The sequence below is a fragment of the Aedes aegypti genome, chromosome 3 (assembly GCF_002204515.2).
Source record: "Aedes aegypti strain LVP_AGWG chromosome 3, AaegL5.0 Primary Assembly, whole genome shotgun sequence".
NCBI classification, from domain to species: Eukaryota; Metazoa; Arthropoda; class Insecta; order Diptera; family Culicidae; genus Aedes; species Aedes aegypti.
The window spans coordinates 50,894,403-50,910,393 of NC_035109.1; the positions used below are offsets into that span (position 1 = coordinate 50,894,403).

Genomic DNA, 15,991 nt, shown 5'->3' on the forward strand with positions numbered 1-15,991 from the left:
GAAGAATTGAATATAGTGCTTGCATTTTATTTCAAGTACACTTTCTTTATTTTGAACGAAAAAAAAAAACGCTATTTTCTGCAAAACTGGGCCCTAGTGACTAAACTATAAATTGCACTTTATAGCACTCAATGAGATGACGAGAGTTTACATTTTTAAATACAAATTTCCTAACGATGAACTGCACAACTTGTGTCAAAACAATTTATTGGCGATTTTTGTGGCATGATTTAGGAAATCCGACAGAATTTCAGTCATTCGTGATGTTTGCGCCTGGCCTGGCGAAATTCGCGACTGTTGTAACAGCCCTGATATCGAGTCGCAGGATCTTTTTGTAATCTGTTTTTTAAGTTCTTGGACATCCGGGAAAAAACCGGGAATTTGAAAACTGATTTTGAATGGACACCCTGTTCTTTTTTCCAGGCATGAGGTCTTTTTTCCAGGCATGAGGCAAAGTTCCTATTTTCTAGTGCCTTAGTCGTTACCAGCCCTGTATAAGTGTGGTTGTGGCTTCAGTAGCTAATGATGATATTTTCCCATTGCAGAGGGTGTTGACGAGCTATCGGAAGGAGAGGGTGTCGACGAGAACGTTTGTCTTTTGCCGGATGACGAACGGGAACTGTCGGAAGCGGATAAAGAGCGAGCCCGTGTTGCGAGGGAAGCAGCTAAAGAGTCGGAGAAAAGTCAAGATGGTGTGGAAGAAACACCAGCTAAGGAAGGTGAGAAGGAGAAGGAAACTTCGGCTGAGGGAGAACCAGCTGCTGAAAAGGAGGCCGACAAGGACAAGGAACAACCGGAAGGGGAAGTTCCTGCGGTCGAGACGCCAACCGATAAAGAACCATCAACTGAAGAAGCCGAGGTACGGATAGAGGCTGGTGCTGAACAAACGGAAGACGTAGAGATGGAACAAGATCATGCAGCCGATGCTCCGCCGCAGGTGAACGAAATCCGAGAAGTGCCGGAACCGATGGAACAGACTTGTCTGAAGTGTAGCGCAACGAAAGTTTGCGAGTACAGCTTGATCCAGGAAGACGGCGAGGAGGCCAAGTTCATCTGTTCGTTTGATTGCGTTCAGTCGATGAGAACCGAAAACCCGGGACGCTACGTCCTGATCCAGAAGCGAGTAGGGATCGTACAGATTTTCGATTGCGAAGAGACCTGCACACGGTGCGATAAGAAGACGACCTGCAAGTACCGATACCAGACTGGAAAGAGTGGTGACGAGATCCGCTACAAGTACCTTTGCGATATGAAGTGCGTGGAACATCTCACGACGATCAACGGCGAGAAGTACGTGCTGAAGAGGAAGCGTTACTTGATCGACGAGAAACCTGAAGCTGAGGAGAAGAAGTGTATCCAGTGTAACGATGTCAAGCAATGCAAGTACTTCTTCCAGCAGGACGATGACGAGCTGTTCATATGCCATGAAGATTGTTTGAACCTGTTGATGACGGAACACCAGGATCTGTTCCGATTGAAGCGTCGATCGGTGAGGGTGAGAGATCTCCCCAAGAGGGTTCCAACCGAGCCGGAACAACCAGCGGAGCCGGCCAAGGCAGTGGCCCGAACCGAAGAGGAAGCCGAACATGCTCGATTGGATCGCGAGGCGAGCTTCATGCGACGTTGTGCGCAGTGTTTCCAATTGCTGCAGCTTACGGAGAAGACACTCCAGTGGGAGACACTCGACTTCTGTAACGAGAAATGTCTGGGAGTCTATCAGAACTCGGTCGGATCTAATTGTGCCATGTGTAGCAATGCGGTGTCGGTGACCAGTTTGGGCAAATACTGTGTCCGTTTCGGGTTCGACATCCGACAGTTTTGTCGATCGAGTTGTCTGGATCAGTACAAGAAGAATCTGAAGGTTTGTTCCTACTGTCAGCGGGACATAACCGTTGGAGAGCTGGGCTTTTTGGCACCGGTCGGCGACAAGGGACTGTTCAAAGATTTCTGCACCCAGGTTTGCTTGAAGAAATACGAGGAGGTGTTGGATCCGTCAAAGCGCCAGGTTCCGCACATATGCGCCGTCTGCAATCATGAAAAGGTCACCAAGATCAACGTAATGCTGGACAACAGGGAGCACTTCTTCTGTAGCACTCCGTGCTTTTCTGCATTTAAATTCGTGAACAACGTCTGTCCGGACGAATGTGCCATGTGCAAGATCTTTTTCGAGCGGAAGTCAGCCGAATCGTTCACCATTTTCACGTCCGATCGTGGCCCAGAGGGGGCACCGTTCTGTTCTAAAATCTGCATGAATCTCTACATCATCACCAACAGGAAAATCGTGTCCTGCAATTGGTGTAAGGTGAAGAAGTACAACTTCGATATGATCCAGAAAGTGGTTGGAAACATGGCGATGTGTTCGTTGAATTGTCTTACGTTGTGCGAAGTGTCCGTGAACGCCCTCTCGATGAAGCAGATCCACTGCGATCACTGCAAGCTTCTGAAGACCCCGCAGTATCACCTGACTATGAGCGACGCAACGGTACGTAACTTCTGTACTTACCAGTGTGTGATGTCGTTCCAAAGCCAGTTCAACAAAACTCCGTTGACGATCGATTCCGAGGAGAGTCGCAACAATCCAGTGCCAACCGGATTGCCGAAACGAGTCAAAAAGTTGCCTACACTTCCTGGGGTGTCCTTGCCAGCAGCATCAGTGGCGCAACAGTCTCCGACCCCTCATCCGCCAGCAAGAAAACCCGGCAGACCAGCACGTACAGCTGCTGCGGTCGCTAATGCCGTCATGTCCACCGCTGATCTGCCGGTAATATCCTCGGTTCAGTCTCTGGCCGGACAAGTAAGTGCCGCCAATCGTTCCACGCGATCCAAAGGAGGCCGTCCGCCAAGCAGCGCGACTGCTGCAACAAGACAGAGCAACGCCAGCCTTCCGGAACTGCGGGTATCGTTGGAACCGTTGACCGTTCAGTTAAATGCTGCGCCTCAAAAACGGTATGAACCTCCGCCACCGCCACCTCCACCCAAGGTGGAGCTGAAGACGCAGATTGTCACTATTCCTCCGACTCCTGTTGCGGTAGCAAACGCCGGAACCATGTGTAAACCGATGCAGCAATCCAAGGCGGTCAGTTGCAGGCCCGTTCAGTGCAACGTGGAATGTCAAACAGAGGAATGGTTACAAAGGAAAATTGTTATACCCATCCCGGTTCCAATCTACGTACCATCTCCCATGCATATGTTCTCTTTACCAACTCCAATCCCCATTCCCTTCCCCCTTCCAATCCCGGTCCCCGTATTCATCCCGACAACGCGCAACTCCGCCAACGGCATCATGAAGGAAATCAAGAAGATCCAGGACAAGATGCCCACCGATCCGTACGAAGCCGAGCTGCTCATGATGGCCGAAATGGTGGCCGGCGACAAGAAGAAGGACGACGACGATTCCGACTCGGATGATAACGCCGCGGACGAAGCGTTCAACACCAACACCGTGACCATGGAGAACAACACCTCCTTCAACGAGGATCTGGTCCAGATGGCCCTCAAGATGGCCTCGAACGATTTCGAAGAACCGGCCGTCGACTTGGAGTCTGCCATGCAGGCCAACACCATCGCACAGCAACAGGCGGCCGCTGCTGCCCATCATGGCTACGGTCACGACGATGGTTCCCAGCAGCAGCTCCATCACCATCAGCTCATGATGCTCGAACAGCAAAGGCAAGCCACGACCGCCGTTACCCAGCGAGGAGGACGCAAACGAGCCCCAGCCGCCCCGCGAACCAACAACAACAATCGACAGCAAATTTCACCCAACAAACGCATCAAACGCGAACAGATCAGCGAACCGTCGCCGGAACCCCCAAGGGAACCGGTCGAGAAGCCGGACGCCAACATGTGTCTCAAGTACACGTTCGGCGTGAACGCATGGAAGCAGTGGGTCCTCACGAAGAACGCCGATCTCGAGAAGAGCACCATCCGGCGAAAACCATTCAAGTCGGAAATCCTCCAGCTGACGGCCGACGAACTCAACTACTCGCTGTGTCTGTTCGTGAAGGAAGTCCGGAAACCGAACGGCACGGAGTACGCTCCCGATACGATCTACTATTTGGTGTTAGGTAAAGCGATGTGCAACTCACCAAATTTCAATGAAACTAATCTGCTTCCTTTTTCTCTACGAAACAGGTATTCAGCAGTATCTATTTGAAAACGGTCGAATAGACAACATCTTTACCGATCCCTACTACGAGCGCTTCACCGATTGTCTGGACGAAGTGGCCAAGAAGTTCTCCGTGCTGTACAATGATTCTCGTAAGTTATTATAAAATATATACTTTCCGTAAAAAAGGAGTTTTAAATACTCCTGCGGTATTAAGCGATTGAGCTTCTCTATCAAGATTGACAAGCGGCCCGCGAAAAGTTTGAAGGTTTCTCTCATATCTGACCCGCTAACTAACGGTTTAATTCTCAATGTTTTAGTTGAAATCTTTGCTAATTCTACTATTTAATTGGTCCGCAGAATACATTGTGACGCGTGTCGAAGAGGAGCACCTCTGGGAGTGTAAGCAATTGGGCGCACATTCGCCCCATGTCCTACTCAGTACTCTGATGTTCTTCAATACGAAGCACTTCAACCTGACGGTAAGACAATTTGTAACATAAAAGACTCTTAGAATCTGTGATTTTAAACTTTCTTTTCCTGCAGACGGTGGAGGAACACATGGAGCTTAGCTTCTCGCACATCATGAAACACTGGAAGCGAAATCCGAACCAGGGTGGTGCCAAAATGCCCGGATCGCGAAATGTGCTGCTCCGGTTCTACCCGCCACAGTCGTCACTGGGTAAGAAACAGAAACTTAAAACTTCTTTTGCCATAGGCGTTGAACTAAAATTACACATTCCCACATTACAGCTGCCAATGCGCGGAAAAAGAAGGTCTACGAGCAACAGGAGAACGAGGAAAATCCCCTGCGGTGCCCGGTGAAACTGTACGAGTTCTATCTCTCGAAATGGTGAGTTTGATTTACTACTAAATAATTAATCGGTGTTTGGAGTTTACTGGTTGAACAAACCAAGTAAACCGTATCCATCGGCTACGGGACATTTTCCATCAAACTACTTCAGTATCTGCCTCTGTCTCTACCCTCAATCAAGTACTTCCTTGTGGTTCAGCTATTTCTTCATAGGAGCACATATATCTTTTGCCTCATGAACTTTTCTCATAATATTTCGCATAACTTATGGTCTCGCCCTAAATCCATTGGTAACCGAGTATGTAGCTCATTGTTTTAAACGAAAGAATGGACAAAGATAAAAACTGTCACCACCAGTGTTGGTAGATTCACACTCAAATCTCAATCATTAAATTCTCCCGCGAGAGTAAATTGTTTTAAGATTTGCTTCGACAAACTCACGCATGAGATTTTGATGTAAAATCACTTGCTCACGCTTAAGTCGCCAAACATAATTCAATCACAAAAACAAAGAATAATGGCTTTACTTGATAAAACTGTGCAAATACAAGCCAATGAGTCAAACGTATGATCCAACTCATGCATGATGTTTTGGCTGTTAAGATGATTATAGAACGAAGCCACACCTCAAAGTTTCAAGAGCACAAGACTTGAGAAGATTCTCCAGTCTTGTGCTCTTGAAAATTCAAAGTTTGGCTTCGTTTTACAATCACCTTGAGTTGCGTGAGCTACAACTCAAGCGTGAAAAATCTCAAGCATGAGAAATGAGAATTTGAGATTTTCGCAGCGCTGGTCACCACTTGGACATAGACGAGGACCTTTGCTTCATCATATAGCATTGTTAAATAACGTGTGAACCTATTCGATTGTTAAGTAACAACAATCTTCACACTTGGTTATCAATGGCTTTTAAGGCGAGATTATAAATTAAGCGAGGTATGGACGCAATTACAGTAATGCAATGAAATGGAACACCGCAGTTACGCCCTTATGATACCAAACAGAAGATAAAAGACCGAGAAATGATAGCTAAAGTACCTAGCTGCTCGCTACCTTTCGATCAGGAGCTCTTCCTTCCTACTAGGGAGTTCCTAACAGCCTCTTCAGCTTCTTTGTCGAAGGAGCAGTGGTACAAAAAATCTTCCTCATTAAAATGATATTGGAACGCTCTTAAAAATCCACTTTCGAACTGGTTATCTCATTCTTTTAGCTTTGAGCGGAAGATTGAGACCCTATAGAATGAAACTGGAAATGGATTTTTTAGGTTTGACCTAGTTTTGAGAGCATCTAGAAACCATTTCATAAGGAACTGGTACAACCTATATTCAGAGACCAAATGCCACCCAACTCTATCACTCTCTCTGCGCACAGCTCTATTCGCTCCTTGAAGGAAATTCCCCTTGCGCAACTATCGAATTGCGCAAAAAATGATCCGTGAGAAAAAGCACTGAATTCAAAAATGTTCAACCGTCATCATAACTGTACCAACCGTTCAAAAAACAGTAGCAAATAAAAGTTGAGTTCGATTTGTTATACACTGATCAGAGGAATCATGTCAGATTTATCTGAAATCATACATAGTTTTTTTCATTGTAGTTTTTCACATAACGTTCATCATAATATCACATAGACTGGCGAGTTGATTTTGATTAAAATCATCAGTTAAAGCATGCACATTTGATGTGAAAAACATATATGAATCATAAAACTTTGTCGATGAATTGTATGTGATACTCAGGTGATAAACAATTGATTTTTTAATGATTTTTATATAAGATTCTGATAGATTTTAGGTGAGTTTAGATATGGAGTTTGCTTTAGTAAAATTGAAAGAAACAATAATTGTATTTAAAATCCTTTATTGAACAAATAATCTGTATTAATCCTTAAAAGCTAATTACATTCAATCGAATTAAAATTATGCTTTAAACGAAAATATAAATGTTCTTCTATTCTATGTACCGTAATTGGTGGTCTACTGAATGCATCGATTGGTATTATTTCAACTAGAGGCAGGCATGGGAAAAGTCATTCATTCACGTTCTTCTTTATGAAACCGTTCAGTGTGTTGTCAGGCTCCAACTGTTCATTCGCAGTCGCATGATTCCTCACCCAATGGAACACTACGACTCTAAATACAGATGAACTACCGAAAGAATGAGAACAGCGAATGACTAACGCAAAAAGAAATGAATCAAAGCGATCGTAGTTCGTTTGTTTGTTTTGGATCGCAGAATTGTCGCTCAAACATTCACAAGTGATTCAATTCTTGGTTCGCAACTGAATGCGAAATTGCATTCATTCTTTCGATCCATAGCATTGTTGTTTGATTCCGCAAGTTGTGCAGCTGATGATGCGTTACATACATAGGTAGTAGAGATGGTCGGGTTCGGGTTTAAAATTTTATTTTGTTCACTTTTGGGAGCGGGTCGGATTTGAAAGGCTAAAAAATAAATATCGGGTAATGGTCGAATTCGGGTTTGAAAAATATAGGATTGGTGTCGGGTTTGGTAAGCATTAAAAACCGATCTGCAATCGGAATGCGTCCTTATTCATCAGAAATCGATTTTTATTAGTCTGTTTCTTCCAAAAACAAATTGGGTCATGACTGATTGTAGAGCTGTTGGTTGTTAAAAGAACCAAAGACACAACATTTATGTTGCAAATAAAACCAAAACGTGAGTGGCCACCCCTAGAAAGTAGCCCCGTCTGGGGGTATTGTTCAGATTTTTAAGATTCATAATTTACAAAAACTTATGTAATATTTGGAAAGAATGTTGATGTGTAAAAATATGATCGATGACGGTTACACACTTTCATATCGCGACTGCATTTTAAATCCGGAATCAATTCTTCTGCGTTAAACTCAACGCCCGGCATAGAGTGCTAGACTGCGAAGCTGGGTGTGCTACAAAGCGCACCCTATTCGATCTAGCTTCGATGCATGGATTTCGAGAAAATTGCCAACAATGTTTTTTTTTTGAAGTTATCGAACTCATATTTGGCCACAATATACATCTCATTAATAAGCATCTTATTGCAAAGTTTCAGGTCAATTCGGTTGGGAATACCCCCATGCCAAAGTGAATCTTGAAAGTGCCCAAGTAGTTCTTTTCTGCCCATATTCGCATAACAGTCCCATGTAGATAGGAAATCCAATAGCATGTGAGACTGTTATGCGAATATCGACAGTTTACCCTATGTAAAAGGTATATCACAAAGCTATGCAATCGTTATGTTTCATCAACATTTGTAATAGTTTGAAATATCAACATTAGTAAAGTTGAAATATGTCGCAATAGTGTAGAAAAGCCCCATCTGACGGTATTTTTCAAACTATTTAAGTATAAAGCTATTACTTACTAGTTGAAATCCATGAGCAGTCTTGAAGTGTGAGTACTTGGACAACAGCATAGGCAGTGAATCTCGATTTTGAAGATATTTTCTTCTAATCGGGAAACTGGATTTCCACTTCTCCAGTACAACAGACCAAGGTTCCTGGTTCAAGGTTAACCATTCTGTGGCTTCGACAGAAGAAGGATCAGCAGATGTCTCGGGCCTTGCTGTTAGTTTGGCTTGCTTGCAGTGTTGTTCTTCTTTCAGATCTGTTTAACGTTTCTTTTGCTTCAGATTAGAAATTTTGTTGGCGATCTTACCACCGTGGTTCCGTCGTTGGCCGCTTCTGCAGATGAAGTAATTTTCCTACAAACAAATCAACAGGTAAACATTACAATTTTCCTCAATTCCCGTCACTGTTGCTTACCTTCCGCTCAAACTTGAAAAGACTTTTTATAGCCAACCAATAACTTTCCAGATCATCCGTGAGTAATTTACGTCTGTGGTTCAGGTGGAATCGAGCGATGGTTCCGGAAAGTACATGCTGATTACTATCGGATAGTTCACAAATTTTTGCCTTCTCAATCAAACCTTTTCTCTCTTCGTTGCCATTCAAAAGAGACAGAAGCAGACCAGCTGTAAGCGTGATGGCCTTTTCCGAAATATGTTCCTCCTCAGAATAGGATTGTTTCTCGTTGTTTGGTGTTCCCGCATCTACTGCTGATGTCCCATCTGGCTCGGCCACTGTCTTGGGCGTGGACTCTTGCTGATCAGAATTAATCGTTCTTGTTGTCTCGGAGCCTCCCTTCACCTGTTCCACTGGATTGGCGTTTGTATCCGCACCTCTGGCCGCTTCTTGATAATGCTCTGGATTGTCTGGTGTTTCTTCCGGTTGTTTTCCGTCGTCTTCAGCTTGCACCGGTCCTCCCTGAACGTTTTCCTGTTTTACTAGTAAGTCAGGTGCTAGGACTTTGAGAATCGCTGCTTTCTGTAAACATTGACAATAGATTTACTTTTAATATTTGTTTGAAAACATTTAACTTACATTTCGTTTCCGCCAGGCATTTACGTATTGGAACACTTTGTGGTAATTCCAATTTATATCGCTCTCACTCAAGCTAGACTCAAAATCTTCCACTGAATAAGTAATTAACTCATAAAAACGAAAACCGCAGACTGAAAAAAAAAAACAATTTATTTTTTGATGCTTTTACGTAATTTTAAGGAACATACGTTGAAATACTTGCAGTGAATCCGCCGAGAATCCTAAATCCGCAAGAAGTTCGTCAACCAGATTCGCCATCTTGAAAACACTGCTATAAAGCGACTAAATTTTCACATCAGCAAATCACATAGCATTTATCTGACAGCATACATGACTTTTGTTCATGTACAATCCAGAGGGGGTGTCCTACGTTAGGCAGAAACACGAAAGGCGGAAACACATAAGGCGGAATTTCAAAAGGCAGAATTAACAAAAGGCGACTACACACAAAAGGCGGAATCACGAAAGGCAGAAACACGAAAGGCGGAATCTCGAAAGGCGGAATCACATAAGGCTAATTTAAATTAGGCTTATGTGATTCTGTGATTTGCTTTTACAGTAAAACCTCCATGAGTCGATGTTCCATGACTCTATAACGACTCATGATATCATACTAAACCTAAATTTCATGGTTAATATTATGGTCCCCTCAAACAGTCTTTTACGGTGTACAATATTAAAAAGGTGATATATGGTAGGTGTACCAGTGATGGACATAATGGTTCCCTATTTCGCTATACGTGTTAATTGAATTGTTTTCATATTTTAAATTTTTTTGTGTCTCAGTTGTGAGGTATTAAATATGCCGTCACGTTAAACCATTCAAAAAGATTCAAATTGTGAATGATTTCGAAATTTATCATATGGCCAAATAGGGAACCACTATACTGCCGTAAATCGAAAGACAGTCCCATCTGTAAAAAATAAGCACTGAGAAAATGGGCTGTGAAGTTTTCAAACTCGTTTTCCATACGGATATTTAAAAAATTCCAGGGGTTAGGAACATTTTCCAATCTTAATGAAACTTTCACAACTTGCTTTTCACTACGATATCTTTCCGAGAAAAATATAAAGATGATCAAAACAAGTTACATTTTTGTGTTCCACGGTGCGAAAGTCTGTAGTGGGACTGACATGCGATTACTTTTCATTATGGGACAATTTGACTAGCTGTTTTTTCCTAATTTTTCCGAACAAAACATATTATTTTATTAGCGCAGCTGAAAGAGCATTGGAAGAGATGTTGAAAACTGAATTCAACTCAATTTTGACGAAAATGCAGATGGGACTGACTTGCATTCACGGCAGTATAACCACCATAACTGTTATACTTTTCCTAGGTCATCCCTACCCACCTCGAGCAAATTTGTAAAAAAAATGATCTAGTTGTCCGGATGGTAATGCTACGATAGGAATGATGTCACATGTTCACAAATCAAATTTAAGTTTCACAAGTAAAGTAAAGTATAAAGAGTATGACTTAATAGTTTTGTATTCTGTGCAGCTCTCCAAAGTATTTCTGTTCCATGACTCGATGTTTCCATGAGCCAATGCGAACATTTGCGAGACAAAGTTTCAAATGAGTAATTGTTCTAGCTGTTACGTCTGTTTTTCTGTGCCATAACATTAAGGTGAAGATGAATCGAAGCCAAGTCTCAAATGTCCAAGAGCACAAATCTGAAGAACCGAATACCCGCTTCAGCTGAAAACTCAGCTAGTGACCAATCGATTAAGTTTTCAGCTAAAACGGATGTTTGGTTTTTCAGATTTATGCTCCTGGAAATTCGAGGTTTGGCTTCGATTCATCTTCACCTTAACGCGAATATGAGCAGCTTGAATACCACTAGCAGCAATATTAGGTGAAAAAACAGTATATGTTTCAAAGAAGAATCAATTTCAACTGGCTCTTTAGTTGCTAGTGGCGCCAAACATATTCAAGGTGATAAGTTCAGAAAGAATAGCCGATGATTAAAAGAAGGAAAAATCCCTGATAATGTATTAGATATTTCTTTCCAAAGAATAGACTATGTCCATCATTCGGGGAATGTTATTTTAGAGCAAGTGTCTTTCGGGCTAGTGACGTAGAATTACACGATATAAGAATGCGAAAATGACAATTTTGACAAAGAAAGCTCTGAGGTAATAACGGTGGAAATGCTTATTTAACTTAAGCTGAGAAGCAGACTGTGTCTCAGTGGGGGCGTACTGCCAAGAAGAAAAAAGCAATGAAATTGGCTAGATTTCTCGAAAATTTAGCGCAAACCTAAGGCTGAACAGTCGACAATAAATAAAAGAAATAGAAAAAGGCGACGGATATTTCACCTAACATCAACCTGGTGTGGGAAGATATTTCTTGGTGATAGTGGCTAATACGTACATATGAATTGAAAAACAAAAAAACACCGTTTTTCAAAAGTAATTCTAAGTCCGCTTAGAGATTTTGAAAACGTCGATATGAATAGGAACCTAAACAGCTCAGTCTAATTATCGTTTGGAAGCTTAAGTAAGCATTTTAAAATCGTTTTTGAACAATTCCGCCTTTTTAGATTATGCCTTATGTTATTTTCCGCCTTTTGTTACACGTCTAAGTTAGTCTGCCTTTTGAGTTTCCGCCTTTTGTGATTCCGCCTTTCGTGTTTCCGCCTTTCATTAGGGTCCCGCTATAAAGCGACTAAATTTTCACATCAGCAAATCACATAGCATTTATCTGACAGCATACATGACTTTTGTTCATGTACAATCCAGAGGATTGGTAGATGAATATTATGAGGTTTCATAACGATTTTTATTGGTTTTGTACATGGATGTTATTAGGTACAATAAAATGAATAGGAATTCGATTAACGGAGAAGTATGTGACGTTTTTGATAGGTGCCGGTGGCATTAGTGGACTACCTAAGCTATAAAAAATCATAACAAAATAACTAAAAGCCTTAACAGAGATCTTTTGGCGTCAACAGAAAGATTTCAACCTCTACTATATGGGAAAAATATAAAAAGAGTGATAAAACTAATTTTTTAACATAAAATCGCTTGAGCCACTATTGGTACACGTGTTCCAGTAGTTGCGCTAGTGCTCCAGTAGTAGACGTTCGGGAATGATACAAGGAATTTTGAACAAAATGGTAAATTTTTACATAAGTTTAACATTTTTTCCTCAGAACAGCAATTAATATCTTTCGAATGAAGCATAAAGATCATCTCTAAGGCTTTTCTTCATTTTTATACTCCATTTTAAAAACTGCTTCCATCCGTTGATCCACTACTGGAACACGACGGCAACTACTGGTGCAAGGGAGCAAACTTTTTGCATAAACTTAATTATTTGTATGACTTTTTGATAAAATAAAAAGCTGAAATTTGGCAAATCGACTAAACTAGAGACGATCTATCCACCAAAAATAGCACATGTCGTTTTTATCGAAAAATGTTCATTTTATTCCTTAGTCCAATCTACTGGTACATTACAACCATTGGTACCGGCACCCAAATTAAAACGGTTCGGGTTTTATTTCGATTTGGATGTGTTCCGCCGGTCCAGTCCAAGGTCCAAACATTGGTCCTTCGTAATCGGATGGTTTCGCGAACCGGGAATAGAGCAACTCGTGAGAATCCGTAACGCACAAATGGTGCAAGTGGTCGGAGAGCTAGCGGCAGCCGGGAAACTTGCTGAAAGGAAGCCGTCCTTCAGCGAGGCAACAGAAAGGCTCGAGCAGCTGAAGGAACTTGCTGGAAACTTCCGGAAGACACAATCAACCATCGAGGAGAATCAAGATTATCCGGAAGCTGTTGGCTCCGTGCATATAATTTCCGCGAGGAGTTTAACGGAGCGTATTTTCAAGCAAAGAACATTCTCGTGACCTATATTGCGGACAACAACCCGGATGAAACAGATTCCACATCCAGCAGCATCCGTGAATTCGTGGACCAGCCGGGGGTTGTCACCTCCACAGCCGAGAGCCTGTGTAAGCTCGTCACAACTTCCGATGGTTCGACAATTGAACGCCCTAAGTGAAGAATACAACACGCGCGACCCATCTCGATAAAGAAAGTCGATCGCTTTGGGCGCAACGCATTATCGACGAAGAAAACCCATCGTGAAGTTTCTGGATAACCGGTGCGACGCTCTGGAAAATCATCGAATGAAGCTGTGAAGAAAGACAAAATGAAGCAATCAGTGGGCAAGAGGAAATTGCAGTCGCTGCACTTCGCTGCATGCAGTAGGAGAAAAAAGCGCGAAATGCTCCATGGAGCATCCGTTATTTCAGTGCGACGACTTCAATAAAATTGACACGTCATCTTAACGTGAATTGCTGAAGAAATCGAGTACCAGTATGCGCTTCTACCTTCCACATCTTGCCGTTGTCAAGGCCGATACCACGACGACCAAACTGAGGGTGGTCTTGTGTATGCCAAAGGAACAAATGAAGCTGGGGAAATAATTGTCAATCTGCTCACTGCTAAAACCAGAGTGGCTCCTATCAAACAGATGTCCTTGCCAAGGTTGGAACTCAACGCAGCAGCTTTACTGTCGACCTTGATGTAATCGATAATGCAAGTATTCAATCATCTGGAAGTCGCACCTTGATGTTCCATAACTCGATATCGACTCATGGAACCATACTAAAACCAAAATTTCATGGTTACTACGATGGTCCCCTCAAACTGCTTTCCAAAGCATTTGTTTCCACTACTCGATATTTCCATGAGTCGATGGTCCCTTCAGATATCGAGTCATAGAGGTTTGACTGTGTCGGCTGTTTGGGCACGGCAGGAGTTAATCATCAATGTTATCTTCCTTTTCCCGAACAGCCTAGATAGCCGTGTAGTGTCGGTAGCGGTTGTTTCAATTGGCTAAGAATTAACACTACGGACTGCCTGTTCCGGTGGTAAAAGTCCATCTCACAGGTGACCCCTAATTCATGTCGCTTTAAGCTTACCGTGCCTAAGAATGAATGGTTAGGGGGGTCTAAAAAAACCTAACCGCAAACGGAGCCTGTGGAGTACCAGGGCGCCCTCTACAGTATTGTGCCCTTCCTGTGCTACCCGGAGCAATGGTGCAGGTGACCTTGTGCTTCTCCGAGACAATCGGCTTCTCTTCTTCAGTCTCAAACCTGAGGCTAAATAAGGGTGGGATTATAAGGATGTTGTAAATTAGTTTAAATTTTTCACCCTTATGGCTTCGCATTATGCGTTTTTTTTTTTGTTGGGGCAGCAGGGACGAAAGTCCAGGGGCTTAACGGATCCCCCCCCCCAGGACCTCTGCGAGTTGGGGAGTTGCCCAGGATGTGGTGAAGTTCGCAGTGGGCTCTGATGAACCTTCATAAAAACCACAAAAATCCGAATGCAACTCTGTCACAGCGACCGGTGCCGCTTAAAGTACCCTAGCCCAAACTAACAGGAGTGCCAACCGGCACATCAGGATTGATACCAGTGAGATCCTGATTATGGCATACTGGTCGCGATACAAACGGACAAGGCATGGAATTACGAGTAGGAGTGCTTCGAGCACATTGGGACCAACGCCAGTACGGCCCCAATTATGTATACTGGCAGCGCACGACAAAGGACAAGTAACGGTATATGTACTGGATAATATGCTTTGAGGCTGACAGCGTTGCCTTAAAAGCGGCAGTGAACACGGATCCGGACATGTTCAGAACCACGATGCAACGCTGCATTGATCAAGGAATCTTCCCGGATGTATGGAAACGACAGAAATTGGTGCTACTACCAAAGGCGGGGAAACCACCAGGTGACCCGTCGGCGTATAGACCTATCTGTCTACTAGATACGACGGGCAAGTTATTGGAGAGGTTGATTCTCAACAGACTAGTACCGTATACGGAGAGTGCGGACGGCCTGTCCAACAACCAGTTTGGATTCAGAAAAGGTAAATCTACTCTGGACGCCATCCAGTCGGTCGTTCAAACAGCTGAGGTGGCAATCGAGCATAAAAGGAGCGGCATCCGTTACTGCGCGGTTGTCACTCTGGATGTGAAGAATGCGTTCAACAGCGCAAGCTGGGAAGCAATAGCACACGCGCTTCACCGCCTCAAGGTACCGGTGCAGTTGTGTAAGCTTCTAGAAAGCTATTTTGATGGTAGGATTCTACTGTATGACACAGAGGAGGGGCAGAAAAGCGTTCGAATTACCGCGGGAGTACCTCAAGGTTCAATCCTGGGCCCGCTGTTATGGAATGCGATGTACGATGACGTACTGAGGCTGCCCCTTCCGACGGGTGTTAAGATTGTTGGCTTCGCCGACGATATCACCCTAGTGGTCTATGGTGAATCGATGGAGGAAGTAGAGTTGACAGCAGCGCACTCTATTTCCCTGGTTGAGGAATGGATGAAGTCTAGGAAACTAGGACTGGCCCGTCACAAGACTGAGGTGGTGGTGGTCAACAACCGCAAGTCCGAGCAACGGGCGCTTATCTCGGTAGGTGATTGCACCATAGAGTCCAAGCGATCCCTTAGGCATCTTGGGGTAATGATCGATGACAAGCTGAGCTTCGCTAGCCACGTTGAATATGCCTGTAAAAGGGCATCTACGGCTATAGCGGCGCTTTCGAGGATGATGTCTAACAGCTCTGCTGTAATTGCCAGCAAACGCAAGCTGCTGGCAAGCGTGGCGCTATCCATACTAAGGTATGGAGGACCAGTCTGGTCAAAAGCGCTTAGGACGA

General features: G+C 43.5%; 1 protein-coding gene across 3 annotated transcripts in view; it reads left to right on the top strand.

Annotated features, from left to right (window-relative positions):
• The window catches only part of LOC5564550 (zinc finger MYM-type protein 4), a 59,515-nt gene that overhangs the window by 33,111 nt on the left and 10,413 nt on the right, over positions 1-15,991 (top strand). For all 3 annotated transcript variants that reach the window (XR_002501894.1, XM_021852015.1, XM_001648850.2), the window contains exons 3-7: positions 546-4,067; positions 4,135-4,260; positions 4,469-4,590; positions 4,655-4,790; positions 4,862-4,961. Coding sequence is in view for 2 of the 3 variants with exons in the window: in XM_021852015.1 (XP_021707707.1) it covers positions 546-4,067; positions 4,135-4,260; positions 4,469-4,590; positions 4,655-4,790; positions 4,862-4,961 (4,006 nt within the window). In the remaining variant the exon portion in view is untranslated. The remainder of the gene's footprint in view (positions 1-545; positions 4,068-4,134; positions 4,261-4,468; positions 4,591-4,654; positions 4,791-4,861; positions 4,962-15,991) is intronic.